Source organism: Leopardus geoffroyi, chromosome A1 (assembly GCF_018350155.1).
Source record: "Leopardus geoffroyi isolate Oge1 chromosome A1, O.geoffroyi_Oge1_pat1.0, whole genome shotgun sequence".
Classification (NCBI taxonomy): Eukaryota; Metazoa; Chordata; class Mammalia; order Carnivora; family Felidae; genus Leopardus; species Leopardus geoffroyi.
Window position 1 is genome coordinate 79,945,762 of NC_059326.1, and position 21,689 is coordinate 79,967,450.

Here is a 21,689-nt window from a genome sequence, read left to right on the forward strand (position 1 = left end):
CCATACCTGAGACTGAGGAGGGGCGGGGCTTAGTGGTGAGCCAGAAGGTTTCCGTGCAGGGCCCTTACTGTGGCTTACCCGGTACAACCTGACCTGACCGGTTCAGAGCCTTCATATATGCAATCACTTCTTTAAACTGAGGCAATAAAATAAAGTAACCAGCCACCATGGGATCACAAGCAGGTGCCATATTTCCTGTGTTAACTGGTATTTCAGGGGTGGGCACATCGGGGACCTGGTGTCTGGGACAGCTGAGTGGCAGGAGAGTGTCCTCACGCTTCCAGACACTGGCCAGCGCCCCTGCTGCCTCTGCCCGATGCACACCACTGCTTCAGGCTTGCATGAGCTGCCTGAATGGGCACCTGTCTCCTCTCCTCCTGGGGAGACGCTCTGACTCCCGGAAACCTTCTCCTGGTGTTCCTGCCACCTAGTTCTGGAGCAGCCCCTTGGGAGGCAGGAGGTAGGCTCCGGCCGGGTGCGGGAACAGCTGCCATCCACAGTGGAGCAGGCCAGGCCCCTGGGGATGCTTTGGACTGGGCGGCCCAGCAAGGGAGGAGAGGCCTGCCTGGCATGAGCCAGCCAACTGAGGGTGGGAGCATGGGGGGCGGTGGTGGTGTTAGCGGGAGGCTCTTCAGGGGTGCAGGGAGTTTCCCCAAATGCTCACCATCACGAAGGAATAGCCAATCCAAAGGGAGGACCAGCCGCTGGGGCACTGTGGAATCTGGATGGTCTGGCTGTGCACGGCCATCACCATGGCTGGAGCCTCGCACACCGCACACCTGGAAGGTACAGAGCAGGGACCCTGAGCACGGACAGGGACAGGGACAGCAGGACAGGGACAGCACAGGATGAAACCTGTTTGTTCTCTTCTCCTGTGCTGTCACACCTCCTCTCCACTCCCGCTTTCTGACCCAACCACATGCTTACAACACGGCTGACACGCCCACAGCTGACTCTCACTGATTTGATAAGCCCACCTCAGTACTAGAATAATAAATCCCAAGACACCCAACACTTGTTGTTTAACCATCTGCTTTGGTGGAGGGGCCGAGGGACCGCTGACTTTCATTCCCTCCTTTGCGCATTCCAGTGTTTTCCAAACTTTCAACAATGAGCGTGGACTTTAGCAAACACAATTAACACTTAAGAAGAAAGAGTTGGTGAAATGCAAGTGCTACAGCTTCCAGAACTCAGCACTTTGTTTTCAGCTAAGAATCATCTTCGATCTAAGAAATACATGTAGCGACTTAGAGGAACTAACAAAATAATGCATCGGAGGCTGGATGTCCACGTGAGCCTGCCTCGGACGTACTCCAGAGTCGATGCCAACAGACCAGTGGCGAGACACTGTCTGTTCCAGGCGGGGATGGACAGCGGGACACTGCAGTGGGAGTGACCCCCAAAGAACCCTCTCTAGGACAGGAGCTTCCCAAGCTGGGATGCCAGACACGGCCACTGGGACCGTACCCAGGAACAAATGGAAACAACGCACAATCTTCTGACTCAGACCCGCTCAACTCAGGGAACGCTTCGATGGCAGGACACCGTTTTGTACAAGAAAAAAGAATTAAGCACTAGCAGTAAAATAATTACATTCAAGTCACAAAATGAACAGAGTGTTAGCAATGCTGACGAATGACTACAAATGGTGTTAATAATTACACCTAGTTATGCCGGAACATTTGCATGAAAATGGATGAGAAGTGGGCAGAGGCCTAAATTAGTCATTCGATTTTCCGTGGACGTGTGTGCGTGCGTGCGCACAGCTTTCTATTTTATTCACGCAAATGCAGATGAATTAAAAGCCTCGGTTAAACAACAGTTACTGAAATTGGCCTGTACATCTGCTACCATCTGTCTGCCTGACACGGAAAGCAGAAATAGAGCGTGGCAGACGGACGGCATTTGATGTCAGGCTCTCTCTGGGCTCAGGGTTTGGGAGGGGGGCTCGTCGAGAAGGTCATCCGGACGCCGCCCCATCAGATGGATAAGGGAACAGGGTCACAGACTGGAAGAGCTGGACAGCCCCTTGAAATTCAGACGGTTGAATCCCCCGGGTTATTCCGGCAAAGGCTGAGGCCACAGAGAGTGTGTCAGAGCCAGAACTGGGGCGCAGCAGCCCTGCTCTCCTAACAGTGGCCCTTCCGCCAGAACAATTAAACAATCAGTAGCGTGCGATAACTCAAGTCGACATGAAGCCAGAAATGTCTGCCCTGTTCTCAGGATGAAGGCAGAAAAATTGCCAGCTTTTCTGCTTAAACGGAAGGATTCCGTGTTATTAACTCTTTCAAAAGGTTAAGCTTTAGGACCTCCCCAGAATAACCCGAAAGGCCCAAGACTTCGCACAACCACGGGGTGAAAGTAACCATGGAAACTTGTGGGCTCAGAGACCAGAATGGAAGCACTGTTCCAAAGGGAACGTGAGACAGCAGGCTGGGGGGGAGGGGGGGCAGGTTTCAGGATCCACGGGCTCCAGGACATGACTGATAAAGTCCCTGCATGCTGAGCCTCTGGGGGTCAGGTAACAGAGATGCCAGGAGCTGAAATGTACGGGGCTGGGGCACCAAAGCATGCTGTCAGGGCGGGGGGTCTTTCTGAAAGTGAGGGGGCCACAGGGGAAAACAAATCTGAGACCCAGGCTGATTTGGGAACATCACAGATGCATGCCACAGCCCCTTCCCTCAAGCAAATGGAGGTCAAAAGTCAGTTTTATCAAGAAGGTAAAATAGCAAACAAACATGAATAATCGTTTTCTACCTGTCGTCCAAGGGAAGCTGAACAAAAATACAAAGGTGATTAGTTTTCCTTCCGGTACAGCCCACATGGTCCTGAGCGTGGAAAGCCTCAACAGCGAAAGTCACAGGCACTCACTGACATGTGTAAACGACTGTCTGTTTTGAAAGGTGCCGCCCGGAAGTGTGAAGAACCTTTTTCCCATTTTAAGACCCATAAAGTAAGTTTCTTACAGCTCAAAAAGAAACAAAAAAACAAAAAAACAACAACAAAAAAAACCAAACCCAAAAAAGCTATCAGGAGATAGTTTAATGTAAGTCAATCTACAGTTTTTGTATTTTAATATTAGGGCACCTCCCAGCCCTTCCATCCTGGGGTCCCGTGTGGTACAGGTCTCTGAATAAGACTGATCTGCCAGGACCGCAGAGCCAGAGACAGGTACCAGAAACCGAAATCCTCCCCCAAATCCCCACGGCCTGGGGCTCCCAGCACTGGTTCCAGCGCTTACTTCCTGCTCCCTCTTCACACTGACCACAGGACCCTGCCTTACCCTTCTTCATAGTCAAAAGCTGCCTGGTTCTTTAAAGGGAGTGTAGTAAGGCTCAAGTTAGTCCCCACTCTCACCTTCCTGAAGCAAACTTGTCCTGCCTTGTTATTCTGTTCATCCTTTATTACCTTAGTGTGTTAACAAGTAAAACTATAGCACGGCTTCTTGGTCACATGAATTCAATACCTTTGTCACTTTTCTATTACTTCTGAGTACAGCTAAGGAATCAGCTTTTAACTAGAAGGCATGAGACAAAAACAGGACCTCCATGCATTTCTCAGTCATACTAATTCCAATTTCCCGTATTAGTTCCTATCAGGCAGATTCTGGGGGACTTGAAAACATGCTCCAGACATTAATTAGTGTGGAAAGCACTTCATTTGGGAAGCTGCTTGGTCAAACACATGAATTGTCAGTGGGAATTCACCCTAAGGAAACAAAAGTTAGTGGGGGGGGGGGGGGGAGTACAAAAAATCTCAATAGGCATACATTTTTATGTATACAACAAATCTGTATAATCTTTTTGTGTATAAAGCACAGATATACAGAATGTCTGTGGTATTAGTTTCATAGAGACACTTCACACCCATATTTGAGCTCCTGCATTAAATACCACTGAAGTCGGCACTTAGAAATGGTTAAGACGATGGGGTGCCTGGGTGGCTCAGTCGATTAAGCACCAGACTTTGGCTTAGGTCATGATTTCAGGGTTTGTGGGTTCGAGCCCCGTGTTGGGCTCTGTGCTGACAGCTCAGAGCCTGGAGCCTGCTTCAGATTCTGTGTCTCCCTCTCTCTCTCTCTCTCAAAAATAAATAAACATTAAAAAAAATTTTTTTTAAAGAAATGGTTAAGATGATTGATTTTATGTCTATTTTACTACAATTAAAATAACAACAAAATTTTTAAATTTCAAAGCGGTGGGCGATTCAGAAGAAAAAAATATTAAAAGGCTCCTCAGGGAGATAATTATTTAAGAAAACAAAGTTGAGAATGTTGCTCTAAGGCCTGCTGGGGACTCCAGGGATGTTGCTTCATGGGGGAAAGGGCGACCAGACCACCCCAGTGAGTCACACAGAATAGGAACTGCCCCGAAGCTGGGCATTGCCTCTTGAAGGCATCACACTGTAATTCTGAAAGAGGATAGCTTGGGACACCTGGGCAGGGGTCAGTCAGTTAAGCGTCCGACTCTTGATTTGGGCTCAGGTCATAGTCTCACAGTTCATGAGTTCAATCCCTGCATCAGGCTCTGTGCTCATAGCACAGAGAGACTCTCTCTCTGCTTAAGAGACTCTCCCCATCCCTCTCTCTGCCTCCGCCCGTTCTCTAAACAAATAAACTTAAAAAAAAAGAGAGAGAGAATAACTAACTTTTATACCAAATGATTTTATGTCTGATCTCTATTACAAAACTCTGATATCATAAACAATAAGCTGGCAACAGGTCAAAAGCTTTGGGGAAAAAAACGAAGCAACAACCTCTGCCTAGACTACAAATGGTTTTTCTTCTTCGATCATATACATCTGCTCCTACAAGTGCTTGACTCACCTGCTAATGAACGGTCTGATATTGTCGCCGGCGATGGGCGCCATAGACATGGGCATGGGCTCAGGGGTGGACAGCCAGTAGGAGTAGTCATTTCGGGAGGCGAAGTTGCACACGTTGTTGATGTTACAGAACAGGAAGGGCATCGTGCTGAACTTGCGCAGGCAGCTCCCAGCCGTGCCTACAGCCACAGGGAGACACAGGTTCAAGTGCCGGCTCTGTGATCAGTCTGCCTCCGCACAACACAACCATTAAGGTGGAAATAAAACTGCTTTCGATTATAGGCAGAAAGGAGGCAAATACACCACACAGGCAAGTATGGTTGTAAATGAGCATTAACTTAAATTTAAAGTGATTCAAGGCAGAAGAAACCCTATAAAGAATTATGTAGGATATTTTGAGTAAGGGAAACACACCAGTTTATCAGTAGAGAAAAATCTTTTATAAAACTGAACCCCAAAGTTGCTACGGATTCTGTCTCCCTCTCTCTCTGCCCTGACCCTACTCACGCTCTCTCTCTCTCTCAAAACTAAATAAATGTTAAAAAAAAATTTTTTTTTTTTTTTAAACGGGTGCCCGGGTGGCTTGGTTGGTTAAACGTCCGACTTTGGCTCAGGTCATGATCTCACTGCTCATGAGTTCAAGCCCCGTGTTGGGCTCTGTGCTGACATCTCGGAACCTAGAGCCTGCTTTGGATTCTGTGTCTCCTTCTCTCTCTGCTCCTGCCCAGCTCACACACTCTCTCTCAAAAATAAATAACCACTAAAAAATTTTAAAAAAAAACTGAATTCCAAAGGAAATTTAACACGTGGCTCCTGGTACAGCGGACAGTAACCCTGGACAATGTCTTCAATGACTATTTTGCCGAAAATGCAGATTCTCCTTACAGGCGGCTTGTTCTTTCCAATCTCCATAAAGGTTAACGTGCGTGACACTGCACTAACTTGGTGAAGGACGTCCGGTGGGGACAAGAGAAATAACAGCCAACGGACAGCTGTCCCATGGAGACTCACCGGGGGTGGGGCTTGGAGCCTGCAGAGAGACTCAGTATAGGGGCGCACGCTCGGGTTTTAGCCAGAGCACCTGTAAAGCTGCCCTATTTTAAGAAGACCGACACTAGCTGTGAAGCATGTATTCTGGAAATCTTGACCTACTTGATAGTTTAAAGACCAGATCAAAAGTTTTATCAATTTAAAAGCTTTCAGAGACTCAGCCTTGACATTTCCCTGTGCTAATGAGGCAGCTGTTGAGCTGGTGGTTGGTCGTGTGAGGGGGGAGGGAAGCAGAACCAGGCCCTCTTCTTGCTAACGACGTCTCTGTGGAGCCCTGACATGCGGGGCTGGGGACAGCTCTGCTGGCCTCGGCACGCCACGAGTCTGTGTCGGATGAATGCACGCGTCCCCGCGGTCTCACCCAAGTCCTGGCCGTGCGCCCGCTCGTTGCCTTGCACGTAGAGCAGGGAGTACCCGTGGTAAAGAATTTTGGTCCCAGGAGGACACTGGGGGTCGTCCGTCGTCTGACTGTGCCGGGTCACCAGGAAGCCATGATCAACAGATGGGGTGCCTGGGGGACCCATGGATCCTGGCAACCCGTCGGGGCCTGGCGGGCCTGGAAACCCTCTTGGACCTGGAAGACAGAGAGGAGTGAGCTTCCCCGGGTGCAGACAGGTGCCCTGGGATAACCCGCCTCCACGCTGCCCCCCTTTCTTTCCCTTTGCATGGACCCCCCACGATGCTTGAGAAACACGGTGCTCGGTGCCAAGCAGACGCTCAGAAAATGGAGTCCAATATAAACACAACATGTGAAAAGGAATATATGAGGGAATGTGTCATTCAGACAACATTTGGGGGCTCCTCCAGGGAGGAAGGACCACAGAATTACTAGAAAAAAAAAAAACTCCTTTTAAAAGGTGGCTTCCTGCCACGGCAGCCCAGCACTGCGCAAGGACACAGGGTAGTGAGGGCGCGTCCTTCCCCATCCCCTCGGTAGCTATGCTGTCTGCAAGGCTGCTGGCCGGCCTCCTGCTGGGCTGGGCACACCCCCCCCCCGGACTCCCCCCCCCGCCCTTCCAGTGGAGGCCTCAGCCTTTACCATCTCAGTCAACATGGGACAGTGGAGTGTCTGCTTCCTTGGGCAGCACACCGACTGCATTTCATGCCGGATGGTGGCCTCTCAGCCACACCGGCATCATCATCCACCCCTCTTGTCCACTGCTGATACACAATTTCTGTGGCTGCAGCCTGCCCCCCACCCCCACCACAGGAAGCCCCAGGCCGTCACTGCTGGCCATCTTCTAACAACATCTGGAAATCACTGGCTGAGATCAACATCTGTCTCTCCACACGGAAAAAATGACAACTTTACCTCTTCTAGATGAGCTTATTTGCGCTTAACACACACACACACACACACAGGCTTCCTCGGAAATCTTGCAGGCAATGTTTTCAATTCCATTTTGCAGGCGTCTGCACACCTGACTTCCAGCGTGTGACCCAGAGATGCGGGCAGAGGGCAGCTGGTGGGGTGTGGCGGGGGGTGGGGGGCAGGGTGCCACAGCAAACCTACCAGGGGGGCCAAAGGGTCCCGTCTCTCCTTTCTGGCCAGGAGCACCATCAAAACCGGGAACACCTGGAGGTCCAGGCAAGCCCACGGATCCTGTCACACCTGTGCGAAAGTGAAAGGAGCTGGTGACAAAGGCCTGGAGCACAGGCAGGCGCCTCTTTGTCCTCCCTTCTGAAATGTCTCCATAGCCTAAGGCCGGCAGCAGCAGTGACACTGTTCTCCCAGACAGCCTGGAGCCGCTCCTGTGAAGCCTTGTTTGCACCCGCCGCATCCAAACTGGCGTTCGCAGGGCGCGGACCCCCCACCATCTAACCCAGACCGGGCGCGCGCCGGCCCCCCCCCCCCCCCAGGCCACCTGGCTGCTCACTGCTACCTTGTGGCACCTGGCTTTGGGAAAGGCAGTGACGCGGCAGGGAGGGAGGGCTGTGACCCAGTTTTGTGTTCTCAATCATCTTCCCCAGGCCGTGTTTCCGCACCCCAAGTAATTCTTACGTGACAGACAGACCCGTGGACATGTCTTTGATTCCATGTGGGCCCTTTCTTCCCAGGTAGTTTAAAGTGAAATTTTCACGGATGCCTCCTCCTAAGTATAGAGTCTTCCTTCCCCTCTACCGTCCAGCCACCCCTCACCAGCAGCTCTTAAGACAGGGAGGGCTCAGCCCAACTAAGCAGCAAGTGCCAGGTTGGGTGTCTGGGGACCCCAAGCACGAGCACAGGCCACTGTCAAGGCCCATTCTCATGGTTCCAGATCAATGCCTCCAGCCACCTCTTGTCTTCTAGCTGAACAAGATGGTCTCTGTGCTGCGGCCCATGTCTTCCCTGAGTGAGCACAGGTCCCTGGACTTTCCTCTGGCTTCTCCTGTATTTTGTTCTGGCTTTTGAGTTCCCTTCAGAAACTTCATTAGGTTTTGATATCCATTAAAGGAAATCAAGAAAGTCCTATTCAAATATACACCTGTACGGCCGTCACCCAGAGACCCTGGCTTGGGACACATTGGTGAGGAGCAGACCCTGCCCTGTTTCCTTCTGACCCCACGCCTCCCCTTTGCTATTTTCTTACCTTGCTGTCCTTTGGGGCCTGGTGGTCCCGGAAGCCCCTTCAGACCTGGGGGACCCTCTGGACCAGGGAGTCCTGGCTCTCCTTTGATGATGTCGTAGGGCCCTGGGGGGCCTGGGGGCCCAGGGAGGCCTGTGGGAATCAGGGGGGCCACTGGTCAATTCCACTGTCAACATTCGTGGGAGCAGATCCAAGCATGAAACCCAATCCAAACACGTTTCTCAGAAGTCATTCAGTATCAAAAACACATGTAATAGGTCTTCACGAGATGTACACATATCTACACCTTGCTACTGTTCAACATAAAGTCCCGAATCCTTGGGACTGACCGATGCTGGGGTCGTTACTACAAACTGGGAGCTGGGTCCCAGAGCCCCTGACAACCGCGGGCCAGCAGGTGGGGCTCCATGCCTCCCAGGGATCCCTCCCCGACCCGGAGAGCTACAGCATATGCAATTAGGTCTCATCTTATGCTTCTCTGAAATCTGCCTTATGGACATTATAACCACAGTCTTCATCCCTCAGTGATGCAAAAACTTCATCCTTCTGCACGACAGGTCCCAAAAGATGGGCGGCAGTGAAGGAGTGCGGAGGCTCTCAGTCAGCCCCGGCCCCGCTTTCTTCAGCCAGACATCGCCAGTCCTGTCCTGCCTTCCACACACTGTCCCCATTTCTTTCATTCCCCCATCGTACTTTTTAAATTTTTTTGAACATTTATTCATCTTTGAGAGAGAGAGACAGAGCATGAGTGGGGGAGGGGCAGAGAGGGAGACACAGAATCCGAAGCAGGCCCCAGGCTCTGAGCTGTCACTACAGAGCCCAACGCCGGGGCTCAAATTCACGGACTGTGAGATCATGACCTGAGCTGAAGTCGGACGCTTAACCGACTGAGCCACACAGGCACCCCTAACATTTTTTTAGTTTTTTTAATGTTTATTTATTTTTGAGAGAGAGAGAGAGAGAGAGAGAACGTGAGGAGGGGAGAGTCAGAGAGAGAGGGAGACCCAGAATCCGAAGCAGGCTCCAGGCTCTGAGCTGTCAGCACAGAGCCCGACATGGGGCTCGAACCCACGAACCGTGAGATCATGACCTGAGCCGAAGTTGGACGCCCAACCAACTGAGCCACCCAGGGCCCACCCATCGTACTTCTTAATGCACTCTGCTGGCTCAGTCTGTCTCTCGAAACATGATTTCAAAAATCATGGAACCCTAGGAACGTGGTCAGACCAGCAGAAACTGGAACTGGATGCCTGTCGTACTTAGACCATTTCCTCCCATCTCCCCAAGAGGCGGTCTTGGGGGCCGGGAGTCGCCGCATGCGGGGGGGACCGATGGCACAGAAACCACAGAAGACTCTTTCTTGTGCAAAACTCCTTGCTGCCCAGCCCCCTTTCACACAGGCCCCACCTTAACCTGAGGACACCAAACAGAGCCTGTAGGACTGCGAGTCTTGAGTCTGTCGACCCTCCCCGGCTGGATTCACCAGCCTGACTTTTAAGACACGTCGCTAATAAAATGCCGACTAGGGGAGCCTCACACAGCAGTCCTGACAAGCTACCAAAGAATCCTTAATCAGCTGCTTGCTACTGATACTCAAGCCGCTTCTCATGGGCAAAACCAAACCGTGATCCACGCGTTCACACCGTCGGCAAGGCCCCACCAGCCCAGCACGTGCTCCTACCTTTGCTTCCAGGGAAGCCCTGGTCACCCGGATCGCCCTTAGCTCCCTGCAGGCCGGGGAGGCCTTTCTGACCTGGAAGAAAGAAGAACATGGTCTCTGCACAGAACCCCCGAATCCCCAATGATACGCAAGAACGGGTGCATGCACGCACATCCGCGTTCACGCATACACACACACACACAGGGAACATATTTCCAATCAACTGTCAGAGAAGAAAAGAACATTCCTTCTGGTCAGCTATGTAAACTTTTTAATGACACTCTCCCCTCTAGAACCTGGAAGTCACATTTTTCCCAACGTGTAAACGTTCCAAAACCATAAAATGACCACAAAAAGCAGACAGGCACATGATCCTGCTGGGGTCACAGTTTGGGTCACCCATGTCCCCAGACAGACCCCAAGACACCTGTAAGCTGGGAACTGGTTTTAGTCACCTGTCGTTCATATGTATCTGATTCGACAGGAAAAGAGCAGTGCCTGGGAGCCGGGAGGCAGCCAGTACATGCTGGCTTAATACGTTATAAATTAGTGCCCCGAATCCATGATGTCTTTTGACATACAAATGATCTACTGATTCTCTGTTCTTAATTTTTTTGAGTTTATTTATTTGAGAGAGAGAGACAGGGAGAGAGAGAATCTCAAGCAGGCTCCACACTGTCAGCCCTGAGCCCAATGTGGGGTTCGATCCCACAAACTGTGAGATCACGACCTGAGCCGAGATCCAGAGTCGGACGCTTCACTGACTGAGCCCCCCAGGTGCCCCTGTAAACTGATTCTTAATAAGAAAATCAGAGCGTCTTTACACAGCCACTCATAGGATGATACAAATCAGGCTGCCACACAGACACGGCATTTTTAACTCGAAGAAAACCTGATCTTGTGTTGTGATCCAGCTGGCCTATCGATGTGAAAGTGCCAGCGGACAGGTTCTGTCTTCAAGCAGCACCTCCTTTACTGTCTTACCTTGAAATCCTGGAACTCCCGGAGGTCCTATGTCACCCTTAGAGCCCGTGAGTCCTGGAGAGCCACCGATTCCCTAGACACACACACAGAGCGTCAGCTGGGAGTCGCTAGGACACCGTAAGTCTCTCAAGTAGCCTGGCAGTCGGGAGGCTGGGGCAGCCCCTCAGTGTTCCCCAAGAGGCTCTGTGAACAAATGGGGCCTATGTGCAGCCGCAGTAGGAAGCTGGGAACTGGCACGTGCCGCTTCGCTCCCCTGTCCCCTGTCCCCATCTGTCTGAGTGGTGACTTCCCAGAGCAGTGCAAGGCCCGCGATCTGCCACCCCTCCCCCACAGCACAGGGCCGAGAACAGATCTGGGACTTTCTGAACACTGTCGTGGCAACATGTCAATCTTTCAACACCAAACTACCTTCTGGAAACTTTCCTCCAGACACTCAAGCGTGACGAAATTTCTTTAGAATTAGTTTAATATCTTATCTGAAAAGTGATTTTAAATGTGGAGAGAAAAAAACGAATACTAAGGAGGATTATTTTTAAGTTTACTTTTACTTGTTATGAGAGAGAGAGAGCATGCGAGCAGGGCAGGGGCAAAGACAGAGGGACAGAGAGAATCCCAAGGAGGCTTGCACTGTCAGTGGGGAGCCCGATGCAGGGCTTGAACTCATGAACTGTGAGATCATGACCTGAGCAGAAACCAAGAGTCAGACCCTTAACCGACTGAGCCACCCAGGCACCTCTACTTTTCTCTCTAATATAGCAACATTCATGTTTGGAAATGTATTCTCTCATTTTTCTGGCTATTTCAATACAATTCCTTCTCTAGCTCCTTTCTCAACATATAGTAAGTTGTACTGTTTCTCACATGTATTTGTGTCTCTGCTTTACCTTATTTAAAAAGGTGTCCTAACAAGGGGCACCTGGATGGCTCAGTCAGTTGAGCATCCGACTTTGGCCCAGGTCATGATCTTACCATCTGTAAGTTCAAGCCCCACATCAGGCTCTGTGCTGACAGCTCAGAGACTGGAGCCTGCTTCTGCTTCTGTGTCTCCCTCTCTCTCTGCCCCTCCCCCTCCCTCTCAAAAATAAAGATTTAAAAAAAAAGTGTCCTGACGAAAACACACACAAATATAAGTATGTATACACACACGGACACACATACACACGCGTCTATACATGTACATGGAAACAGACAGCCAGCCACTGACGGCACCAGAACTAGGGAGTGTATTTGTCACTGAGGCTTGCTGTCTTCATCAAGCGTGTAAACAGATTTTTTTTTAATTTTTTACTGTTTATTCAGTTTTGAGAGAGAGAGAGACAGAGCGTGAGCGGGGTAGGGGCAGAGAGAAAGGGAGACACAGAATCTGAAGCAGGCTCCAGGCTCCGAGCTGTCAGCACAGAGCCCGACGTGGGGCTCAAGCTCATGGACTGTGAGATCATGACCTGAGCTGAAGTCAGATGCTCAACCAACTGAGCCATCCAGGGGTCCCTAAACAGATTTTTTAACCCAGGCACTGAGCGGTGATCCTGTGTGACATTCCCCTTTCACAGTCCTTGTAAAACTGCACAAGAAAGAACATGGGAACAGCAGCCTACTATGATGTCAGGAAAGACAGCTGATGGCCAGCAAGGGGCAGGAGCCCTCTCCGGTCCTGGAGAGGATTTAGGACTGTGACGCCCGTGGACAGGTGGACACACACACACACACACACACACACACACACCGTGCTGTGATCCTGTTCACACACAAGACCGACAAACAGACAACTCACAGGCAGGCCCTGGAATCCTGGATCTCCCTTGGGTCCTTGAGCACCGGGAGCCCCCGGCCAGCCTGGGTTTCCTTTGTCACCTTTCAGTCCATCAAGCCCTGGGAGCCCCGGAGGCCCCATGGGTCCCGGAAGCCCTGACAGGAGACACAGAAGTGACAATCTGAGGTGAGAGGGTGATTTTATGGACAAGTGTCTTGGGCTTGGCTGTCATCCCCGCTGCCCAGCTGTCCCCCAACAGTGGATCAGGCCGTGTGAACACAGCAGAAACCCAGCAGGTCCTCAAAGGGACAACCTGCTCAACGGGCAGAAAATGTTGATATGAATGCACTGGCCCGAGCGTCCAGTGCCGGGGTATTGTCTCACACAGTGCAGGGCACGCCAGAATGCCACCATGTTCCAAGCCACCACGGGTGGCTCTCATGCTTCAGGCTTTTCCAATAACATCTAGTCTACCTGTAATCACTTGTCATATCTACTGTGTTCTTTCACAGAAAGGACACAGGCCTCCAGCGGAGGCCAAAACACAAGGGTCCCCAAATAGCGTAAGCAGTTTCAAGTTATAGGAAATGCTGCGAACCTCTAAGTAAAAAAGTTCAATTGAAGGTTTAAGTATTTAAATCTCGTTTACACTCGTGTGTGTGTTTGTGCCTTCTGGTTCAGTCCTGGCTCTGGCCCCGGTGAGACACCCTTACCTGGCAGGCCAGGCTGACCCTGTGCGCCCCGGTCTCCTTTAGGCCCCTCCACAGCGTGGCCCGGAGCTCCGGGTAAGCCCGGCTGTCCTTGTGGCCCCGGGGGACCCATGAATCCTTGCTCTCCTTTGGATCCGGGAATTCCTGGACTCCCGGCTTGTCCCGGGAAACCCACGTCGCCCTTTGAACCTAGACAACAAAACCAGTTTGAGATGGTGGGGAAGCACAGGGGAGAAGAGAAAGCCTGTACGTCGAGGAGGAGGGAGCTGTGCGAGGGGCAGGGGAAAACCAGAGCCGGGTGCCCTTTCCCCTCTTTATTGAGTGACACATGGGACGCTGACCATGGCTGACCCGGGGAAGAGTAAGCTTAGAGTATGAGAGCCACCTGTCATTCTTCATACTTTGTAAGGAAGTGTTCTGCCGAAAAGCCACTGGAATACAGGCTGAGAGGGGTCTGTGAGCACCTGCACTGCTAAATTAAGGGCTTGCTCCATCGACAGGTGAATGAATACACGAGTGATACTCTATCCACACCGTGGAACACTACTCAGCAAGAAACGGGAGGGAACTACTGGTATGAGCTCCAACACCCGTGAATTGCAAACTAATTGTGCTGGGCCAATAAAGTCAGACTTAGAATAAAACAGGATCCTACTGATAGAAAATTCTAGAAAATGCAACCTAATCTACAGTACCAGAAGACAGAGCAAAGGGTGGGGTTGAAGGATGATGGTGTTGGGGGGTGGGGTGGGAGGGCAGGACAGAAATGATTAGGCAGTCCAGGAAACTCTGGGGTAATAGGCATGTTCACTACCTTGAGTGTGGTGATGTTTTCACAGATTATACATATATCAAACCTTATCAGAAACAGACATCAAATAGCACTCTATAAATGCGTGTAGCTTACGGTATGTCAATGACAGAAATACAACGATACGCTATTTTTTGAAGTTTTCAAGATAGGGAACAAAATTCCTCCATGATTAGTTCCCAACATACCACCCAGACGTGACTAATAAAATACCAAACTTCCAGGATCATTTCAAGGTTATTAAGAAACAATAAGAAAGGAGGGAAATAGAGTCATGGCCAAAAATGGTCATCGGGCCTCTCTTGTGACGCTTCCTCTGCTTTTTCAAAAGTACAACGTCACCAGATGCTGGTCTGTCAGGGGCCAGGAGAAGGCGTGTGCCCCAGACCCAGCACCCTGTCACTGCCGCCCACTGCTTCCTCGCAACTGCCCGACCCACTCGGCCTGGGCCACGTGCGTCGGCGGCGAGTGGAAAGGAAGTACGCATGTAGCGAATGTTACCTTTCTCTCCTTTGGCCCCTGGGAACCCTGGGAATGCTCTTCCAGGCAGGCCTGTAAGACAAGGGTAAGAAGTCACATCCACATGTCCTCAAACAGTTGGTCCTCGAGTACAGCACAAAACCCTGTCGACTCTTTAACACCACCACGTAGAAATCAGCTCCTTGCATTCCTGAGTAAAATCTCGTTTCTGCAGTTGTTCTAAGAAGTCCTGGATGGGATGTGTATAATTTAGCACTTTTCTTAAATACTTTTCAGCACACGACCATTACGGCATTTAGTAGAAATGCTCTGTACAAATAAGTGCTGATTTTCTACCACCATCTAGACACTAACAAATCGGCTGTTCCCAGACGACTGTCCAGCTAACAACGTTCTCGAGGGAGGCAGGGAGAGCTGGTGGTATTAGGGACTGGGGGGCAGCAAACACCGGAAAGCCCAGAAACGTGAGTAAGGGGCTTGCAGGAGGATGAACGTGGGGGGAAGGGAGGTATGGAGGCATTTTTATGAATTATTTTTTATGAGAAAATGAATGTTTGCAATAGAAACATAAGGGGTGCAGAACGAAACAACGAACTTTTAGAAAGAGGCCAACCCTGGGGCGCCTGGGTGGCTCAGTCAGTTAAGCGTCCAACTCTTGACTTCGGCTCAGGTCACGATCTCAGGGTTGGGAGTTCGAGCCCCGAGTCAGGCTCTGTGCTGACAGTGCAGAGCTTGCTTGGGATTCTCTCTCTCCCTCTCTCTCTTTCCCTCCCCTGCTCTTTCTCTCAAAATTAATTAATTAAAAAAAAAAAAGCAGGGGGCCAGCCCTGCCCGCAGCAGATGCCCCAGGGCTTCTCTCCAGCGACACCCCCACACCCACGCCCCTGCCTTAGGCTCACCCATCTCAGACCGCAGGTGTCATTCTTGCTACACACAAGCATTACCGTGTATGTGGTTCTCGTCGTCAGAACCTGCAGCCCCCCACAAAGGATGGGAGCAGATCGGAGGGCAAGAATTGCTCCCAGGATCCTTTCTCTAAAGGGGGAAAAGCCAGGCAGAGGAGGGACAGCCTGGACATTCTGTGTGTGTCTCACTCGCCCCGGGGAGTCCAGGTGTTTTGGGTCGGGCCCGTCAGTACAGGACCTGCCCCTCTTCTTATCCAGGCCTCTCCCCTCGTCCACACGAGTGTATAAACAGCCATAAGGACACGTGGTACAGATACCACTTTGTGCCCAGCCCCGGTCACTCAGCGTGGACTGGAGATCTGAGTGATGCCGACCCTGGAGCGACACCAACCCCTGAGCAATGCTAACCCCGGAGGAACATTTATTTCGCTCTAAAGGGAGCAGGAGCCACCGTACCTGGTTCCCCCTTCTCTCCCGCCGACCCCGGGATTCCATCACTGCCAGGCTCCCCTTTCTGGCCGGCTGGGCCCGCGGGGCCAGGTTTCCCAGGAAGACCTCAGAGAGAAGAGCCACATTAGTCAGGTCTGGACCCTGTCACGACAAGACGCTCATTCCCGACAGTTCCCCCGGGAGCCGTTACCCCGTGCATACCCAGCATCGTCGAGGAATGCACCTCAAACACAAACATGCTTCTAGAACCTACTGGAGCCGCAATGCAGCCAGTTCAGCAGCTCTGGTTCTGGCTCCTGACTGGGGGCCACATCTTATAAAGGCCCCATGAGCCCCCCTAGACTCTAGACTTGGTCTGTCTATCTAAAAAGTGGAGGGGTGTGCCAACCCGTGACACTCTGGGGTCCACGACTTATCACCTTGAGGGAAACTCCCAGCTTCGGTGGCCCCCGCCTCATCCCCACAGGCCCCCGTGTGTCCTCTGTCTCCTGTGTCCTCAGGTCTCTACCTGCTTCTCCCTTGACACCAGGAATGCCAGCCGATCCCGGGAGGCCTCTGTCCCCTTTATCCCCAGGCAAGCCAGGGCTTCCTAGAGGAAGAAACAAGACAGCAGAATGCCATCAATTCGAGACTTTGTTGTCTTTGGACCCAAGCTCAGAAGGAGGCCCGGCTCACCTACCTGGATAGCCAACGCTCCCAGGGGATCCTTGGGGGCCAGGGGAGCCAGGGATCCCCGGGATCCCCACGCTTCCTTTCTCTCCTTTCTCTCCAGGACTTCCCGGAAATCCTGCAACCCCTTGATCTCCCTGTGGGCAGACATCGAACCCGTTAATTTCGTACCTGTCCCCGGGCACGTGTCTGTGGGCCCTTTCTGGATAACACTATACGGATTCCACGTCCTGCTTTCTAGCGAAGAATTAAAGTCCACGTCTGAAAACCGGGGATAAGTGGGAAGCCCAGAACAAGAGCCAATTCTGTTTCTTCTCCACACATGTCTCCTCACCCTTCCCTTCCAGCCCTGGGCTGGCTGTCCCACCTCTCGACAGTCTCCAGATTCTTGCCAAGGCAGGGGAGGTGCACAGAGGGGGCCAGAGGGACAATGTGCAGTAAATCAGGGGAGACCACCCTGAATCACCAAGTGTGCGGAGATGCTCAGGTGGCCACAGGGGGCAGTGTCCACGCAGGACATGGTTACCTTGTCGCCAGGCCGGCCCGGAATCCCAATGCCAGGGAGGCCTGCCTGCCCTTTCTCGCCCTTTGCGCCTTTCTCCCCGGGTAAGCCAGGGACGCCCTGTGGGCCGGGGATCCCAGGCACGCCTTTTTCTCCGGGTGTTCCTGTAAACACACACAATTAACACCTGAGTGCATGCTTGGAGGGTGCTAATATTAAACATGGAAAAGCGCCCTGACAGCCACCAAGAACGAGGTGGAACGTGTGTGCCTGCATTTATCGATCCCTTAGTCGCGCAGGCAGACGCCGTCACCCGCACATTAGTGCCATGTTAGGAAGTGACTCTCCTGTCTCTTAAAGACCATCATTCTACAAAGACAGAGCAGACATACGGTAACTCCTTGGCATATTTACGTTGGCGGTAGTATGAAAAATGACTTTCGTGTTCCTTATTCTACAATCAATTCCCGCTATCCAGAAGGATCAGACGGGTCGTGCGGTGGGCCAAGGAAAGCAGATGCATACCTGGTTTCGTGAGGTATGCTGGCAGCCAAACCTGTTTACAAGCAGGTGTAGACAGCAAGCTAGATGTTTCTACATGTCAAATGGAGTGATACCGTGCCTCGTGCGTAGGGAGGGGGCCGGCTTCCTGCCTCGGCTCCCCTTTCCCTGTGGGTTTGGAGCGGTGTTAGCCCAGACCCACCCGAGGCCGGAACTCTCCACCTCTCTCCAGCCCCATCGCGGGAGTCGAGGCCAGGTCAGGATTGGGGCAGCAGAGCCCAGAGGACTCTTCTGGGCTGGTGCCAAAGGGCACTGGAGGCTGGCCTAGACGAGTGGGGAGCCAGACCGCACCAGGGAGATGGTGGCCAGGTGGCCAGTCACTTGGAGGTGATCGAAAGGTGATGGTAGACAGCCCATGTTTTATTTGATTGAACTGTGATTTATTAGTTTTTTTTTTTTTAGTAATGGTCACAGTGTCAGCCAAGTGCCATTGATCCCGAGGCAGGGGACCATACAGGACTGAAGATGTGCACTTGGGTAAAAAGTGCACATGCCTGGACTATGCCCTCGGGGCGACGCATGCCATCCTGCAGACCTGTCCCCGCCAGCGCGGGGACGGGACGTTCTGTTCTATAGAAAGAAGACCCCTTTTGTGAATCCAATGTACCTGGCAGGCCCATTCCACCAACCGATCCTTTGGGTCCAGGGAGCCCTGGAGCCCCCGGGGTCCCGCCGATGCCGGGGTCACCTTTAGGTCCTAGGAGAACAGAGGGAAAAGCCCAACAGGTTAATGCCTATGAAAAGTGCTGGGTGACATTCCCTTAGCGTGAGCTCCTGGCGCATCCTGGGCTTGAACTTCACTCCGTACCTGGCTGCCCGGGATGCCCTGCCTGGCCGTCCTTTCCTGGCATTCCCGGGGTTCCAGGGTCTCCCCGGGATCCTTTATCACCAGTTGGTCCAATTTGTCCTGCAGGTCACAGAAAAGAATCATGATGACCACATCCGCCTAAAAGACAACCTTGCAGAAACACAGGCTGGTCTGACGTTGCTGGTGCACCACTGAAGAGCTGGTCAGACAGGTGGACGTGCCTTCGCTTTGTCTGCTCACCTTTTTCTCCTTGGTCTCCCTTCTGACCCTTCATGCTGCCCATGTCCACCTTATCCATGGACCCAGGCTTGCCAGGGAGACCCACATCTCCTTTGTCGCCCTTGAAGCCGGGGTCTCCCCTGGGCCCCGAGGAGCCCGGGAAGCCGTGGTCCCCTGCAAAGGGAGGAGAAGGCGCCTGGTGAGACGCAGCGGTGACAAGGCCTGGCCCTCCTTCTGGCGGGCAGAGCTGCCAATGAAGAAGGAAGGCAGCATCGCCAGGCAAGCGTCTGAGCTACTGGAAGGATCTGGGCCCTGGGTAAATGAACGGTAAAGCCCAGTTTTTAGAATTCATTATTTGCGAATAACTCAAACATGCATGTGACTCTGCTTACTATTAGTTTAAATAATTCACATCTCCCCTCTTTCCTAAGAAGCTTTATCTCACCTGTTCACAGTGCCTCTCAATTCTATACAAAATAAGACAATGGGGAGTTTTCTTACTCTACTAAACAAAAGACTCTTTTTATGTCTCACAAAGTCCATTTCTTTAGAAACATATTTTGGGGCCAATTTCAAATAACCAGATAAGAAATAAAAATTAAGGCCTGTATATTTGCCCCTGTTGCTAATGTGATTCTAAGGACTCCGTGCCAGTGACCTTGTATGACGGGAGATCTCACTGGCTCTAAAAAGAGCAAACACCTCAACTGTGCAGGTGAAGGAGCATCTGGAAACCGGTCTTCTCTCTGGTTGGGGCAGAGCACAGCCCCTGCCCCCATGGGCACGGGCACCGTGAGCTCCTACTGGAAGATGGGTCTCCCCGACCCTTGCTTCACCTTCTTCTTTCCTCTGCCTCTTGGTACAAAATAGCACCTTCAACCCTTCCAGAGTTCCCAACAGACACAGAAACACAGACACAAGACGGGCTCTTCTGGAGTGACCAGCCCCTACCTTTTTCTCCGGGCAATCCTGGCACTCCCGCCGGGCCTGGCGAGCCGGGCTGCCCCGGGGTCCCCATGACACCCATCTCTCCCTTGGCACCTGCAGCAGATGAGGGGCTGTGAATGCAGACTGCAGACGCAGGGAGTCAGGGACAGACAGGGGCAGGCGTTTACAAGCCGCTTACCTGGAATGCCGGGAAGGCCAGGCGTGCCCTGCTGTCCGGGAAGACCGGGGAGCCCAGACTGCCCTGTCAGGCCGGGCAGCCCTGGGGACCCTTTGTCTCCTTTGGGGCCCGGCATGTCGAGGCCTGGAAATCCGGGGAAGCCCTTCTCTCCCTTCAGTCCAGGAGGGCCTACAGTGGGTGGAGAGCAGGAGCGGTGAGCAGGGGGCTCCGCGGTGCGCCCTTCTGTGTCCCGCCATCCCTTTCTGCAGGCGGCACGTGAGTGTGCGGTCCACCCTAGGGGGCTGGGAAACTCCCACCGTCTCGGGCAGCCGTGTCGGGAGCCACGGGGGAGCCACACGAGCACTGTCCCAGACTGAGCCCTCCCTCCTGCCAAGGCCCCTCCCCCTCCCCGGGTCCTCCCCAGTGTCCACACCCAAGACCAGCTGCTTTTCAGCTGTGTTCCTGGCTACACTCGTGGGCCCCCAGCACCTTCTCCCTTCTGGGACTAGTTACTGAAGACCAGGGCGGCTCCAGAACCAGTTAGTATACGTTACCCACAACCACCAACCCACCACAGAAAGGTAAGGTGGAGACACCAGTCATTCTGAATTAAAGGAAAATGTCACTGAATACACATGAAGTGGGGCTGGGGGGGGGGGGGGGGTGCTCTCTGGCACGTAAACCAAGCTCAGGGAGAGGAAAAGAAAGATACCCACAAACTCTGGTTAAGGGGGCAATCAGACCAGTCTCCCCAAAACAGAATCCCCCTCCCCCCTTTATTCACTAGGGGGCTCTAGTCCCCACTTCACTCAGGCTCCCGAGCCGGCCCCTTCCCCTTGGGGAGCGGGATGTGGGGAAGGGATAATCACCTAAGGACCCTGGTGGTCCCTGTCCTCCAGGGGGGCCCATCGCTCCAGGTGGGCCTATCCCGGGAACTCCAGGGGCTCCCTTGGGACCTTGTAATCCAGGTGGTCCTGGGTCACCTGGATGGGAAGAAATTGTAAATGAATGGCACACAGACCATACGACCCACCCCCACAATCAGCCACAACAACACAGGACCGTAAGCTCTAACCGTCTGCGATTTTCATCATTCTTTCAACAAACGCAGAGAACCTAACAGGTGCTCCGTGGACACCAAACCAACAGGCCCAGCCTCCATCCACCACAGTCCACATTTGTCTGGAAGAAGTTACCTCTGATTCCCTGGAGGCCTGGGGGGCCGATAACACCATGCTCTCCCGGAACGCCCGGTCCCCCGATGTTTCCCTTCTCCCCAGGTGTGCCAGGGATGCCGGGAAGACCAGGCAACCCTTTGAGTCCAGGCAGACCGATGCCAGGCTCTCCCTGGAAATTCCCGAAACACAGAGAAGCCCGTTCAGCAGGAGAGGCCGGGATTCCATCCGGCCAACGGCATAAGTGCAGACGGTCAGTAAGAAGCTGTCCAACCTCAAGTCTACGAAGCCTTCACGCACCCATCCCCCTTCCGATTTCAATACAAATCAGAGGTGGTTCGTTTTTATTACTGTTATTTTATGAAGGAAGAAAATCAAGGCTCCCCACGGCTGAATGCCTTCCAGGTCACAGGGGGAGGATTCCCATCCGGGTCCCCGGCCCTCCGCTCGCTTTGTGTG

At 52.5% G+C, this 21,689-nt stretch overlaps 1 protein-coding gene across 1 annotated transcript in view; it reads right to left on the reverse strand.

Annotated features, from left to right (window-relative positions):
- COL4A1 (collagen type IV alpha 1 chain) overlaps positions 1 to 21,689 on the reverse strand; it is a 155,764-nt gene that overhangs the window by 5,306 nt on the left and 128,769 nt on the right. The window contains exons 30-50 of the mRNA XM_045482033.1: positions 21,252 to 21,402; positions 20,925 to 21,038; positions 20,077 to 20,244; positions 19,902 to 19,991; positions 18,972 to 19,124; positions 18,732 to 18,830; positions 18,531 to 18,620; positions 17,387 to 17,526; positions 16,871 to 16,997; positions 16,700 to 16,780; positions 16,198 to 16,296; positions 14,858 to 14,908; positions 13,549 to 13,734; positions 12,857 to 12,990; positions 11,086 to 11,158; positions 10,123 to 10,194; positions 8,445 to 8,573; positions 7,388 to 7,486; positions 6,236 to 6,448; positions 4,826 to 5,003; positions 665 to 779 (exon numbers count right to left, since the gene is read on the reverse strand). Of these exons, the coding sequence (XP_045337989.1) occupies positions 665 to 779; positions 4,826 to 5,003; positions 6,236 to 6,448; positions 7,388 to 7,486; positions 8,445 to 8,573; positions 10,123 to 10,194; positions 11,086 to 11,158; positions 12,857 to 12,990; positions 13,549 to 13,734; positions 14,858 to 14,908; positions 16,198 to 16,296; positions 16,700 to 16,780; positions 16,871 to 16,997; positions 17,387 to 17,526; positions 18,531 to 18,620; positions 18,732 to 18,830; positions 18,972 to 19,124; positions 19,902 to 19,991; positions 20,077 to 20,244; positions 20,925 to 21,038; positions 21,252 to 21,402 (2,562 nt within the window). The remainder of the gene's footprint in view (positions 1 to 664; positions 780 to 4,825; positions 5,004 to 6,235; positions 6,449 to 7,387; positions 7,487 to 8,444; positions 8,574 to 10,122; positions 10,195 to 11,085; positions 11,159 to 12,856; positions 12,991 to 13,548; positions 13,735 to 14,857; positions 14,909 to 16,197; positions 16,297 to 16,699; positions 16,781 to 16,870; positions 16,998 to 17,386; positions 17,527 to 18,530; positions 18,621 to 18,731; positions 18,831 to 18,971; positions 19,125 to 19,901; positions 19,992 to 20,076; positions 20,245 to 20,924; positions 21,039 to 21,251; positions 21,403 to 21,689) is intronic.